A 1,587-nucleotide genomic window follows, 5' to 3' on the forward strand; every position below is an offset into this window, starting at 1 on the left:
CCTGGCTTCCTGCTTCAACACCGTCTCTGGGTCAGATTCAAATGAGAGAGAAGTGGCACAAACCAAAACTTTTTTTTTTTTTTTTTTTTTTTTACTTTTTACAAGAATGTACCAGAGAAAAGTAAGAAGAAAACAGAAATGAACAATGCAGAGCCTTGATGCCAGAGGTGCTGCGAATGATGAGATGATGAACATGGCATGGTTATTGGTGCTGACTTTGGACCCATTGGACCATTTTCCTCAGTGCCTCCTGGAGCTCCTTGTTCCTCATGCTGTAGATGAGGGGGTTCACTGCTGGAGGCACCACCGAGTACAGAACAGCCACCACCAGATCCAGAGATGGGGAGGAGAGGGAGGAGGGCTTCAGGTAGGCAAATATAGCAGTGCTGATGAACAGGGAGACCACGGCCAGGTGCGGGAGGCACATGGAAAAGGCTTTGTGCTGGCCCTGCTCAGAGGGGATCCTCAGCACAGCAGTGAAGATCTGCACGTAGGACACCACAATGAAAATGAAACACCCGAAGTCTAAACAGCCACTAAACACAAGAAGCCCCACTTCCCTGAGGTAGGAGTCTGAGCAGGAGAGCTTGAGGATCTGAGGAATTTCACAGAAGAACTGGTCCACTGTGTTGCCTTGGCAGAGTGGTATTGAAAATGTGTTAGCAGTGTGCAGGAGAGCATAGAGAAAACCACTGGCCCAGGCAGCTGCTGCCATTTTGACACAAGCTCTGCTGCCCATGAGGGTCCCGTAGTGCAGGGGTCTGCAGATGGCAATGTAGCGATCATAGGCCATGACAGTGAGGAGAGAATACTCAGCCAACATGAAGAAGACAAAGAAAAAGACCTGGGCAGCACATCCTGAGTAGGAAATGGCCCTGGTGTCCCACAGGGAATTGGCCATGGATTTGGGGACAGTGGTGGAGATGGAGCCAAGGTCGAGGAGAGAGAGGTTGAGGAGGAAGAAGTACATGGGGGTGTGGAGGTGGTGGTCGCAGGCTATGGCTGTGATGATGAGGCCGTTGCCCAGGAGGGCAGCCAGGTAGATGCCCAGGAAGATCAAGAAGTTCAAGAGCTGCAGGTCCTGTGCGTCCGCAAATGCCAGGAGGAGGAACTCATTCAGGGAGCTGCTGTTGGACATTTTGATGCCTCCAGGCACGTGGTACTGTTAAAGGAGGAAAAGACAGTGACAAGTCAGGAGACACTTCTCTGTTCAAAACTCTTTCCCTTTCTCACAGACACCCCGAACACACACACACCCATTGCTTTACTCCTTTTCAGCAGGACCTTCCTTCAGCTCCCTGCCTGGAGCTCCAGTTCGTGCTGGCTGAGTCTGCCATGAGGAGCAGGGTCCTCTGCCCATGGGCTCCAGACGGGTCAGCCCTGCTCGAATGCAGAAGGGCAGTTTAAGTTTTTCACCTCCAGTTCTGAGGCATTTTGACCACGAAAGCAACAGCTTCACTTTCGGGGAGCTTGTTTGTTTGTCCGTCTCCTCTGCAGGGTAGGAATATGCAACCTCTCCCCTGCTCTCAGTGTGAAGACTAGTGAGGCCTGAGAGGCAAAAGTTCTCCCTGGTCCCTAGGACAGAGA

At 51.7% G+C, this 1,587-nt stretch overlaps 1 protein-coding gene across 1 annotated transcript; it reads right to left on the bottom strand.

Annotated features, from left to right (window-relative positions):
* Positions 1-202: 202 nt before the first annotated feature.
* LOC135324016 (olfactory receptor 14A16-like) lies at positions 203-763 on the bottom strand (the record flags this gene model as incomplete). Its single annotated transcript, XM_064499451.1, has 1 exon — positions 203-763. A coding segment is annotated over one exon (561 nt), but the record flags the coding sequence as incomplete, so codon positions are not given.
* Positions 764-1,587: the final 824 nt, after the last annotated feature.

This window comes from Dromaius novaehollandiae, chromosome 30 (assembly GCF_036370855.1).
Source record: "Dromaius novaehollandiae isolate bDroNov1 chromosome 30, bDroNov1.hap1, whole genome shotgun sequence".
Taxonomy (NCBI): Eukaryota; Metazoa; Chordata; class Aves; order Casuariiformes; family Dromaiidae; genus Dromaius; species Dromaius novaehollandiae.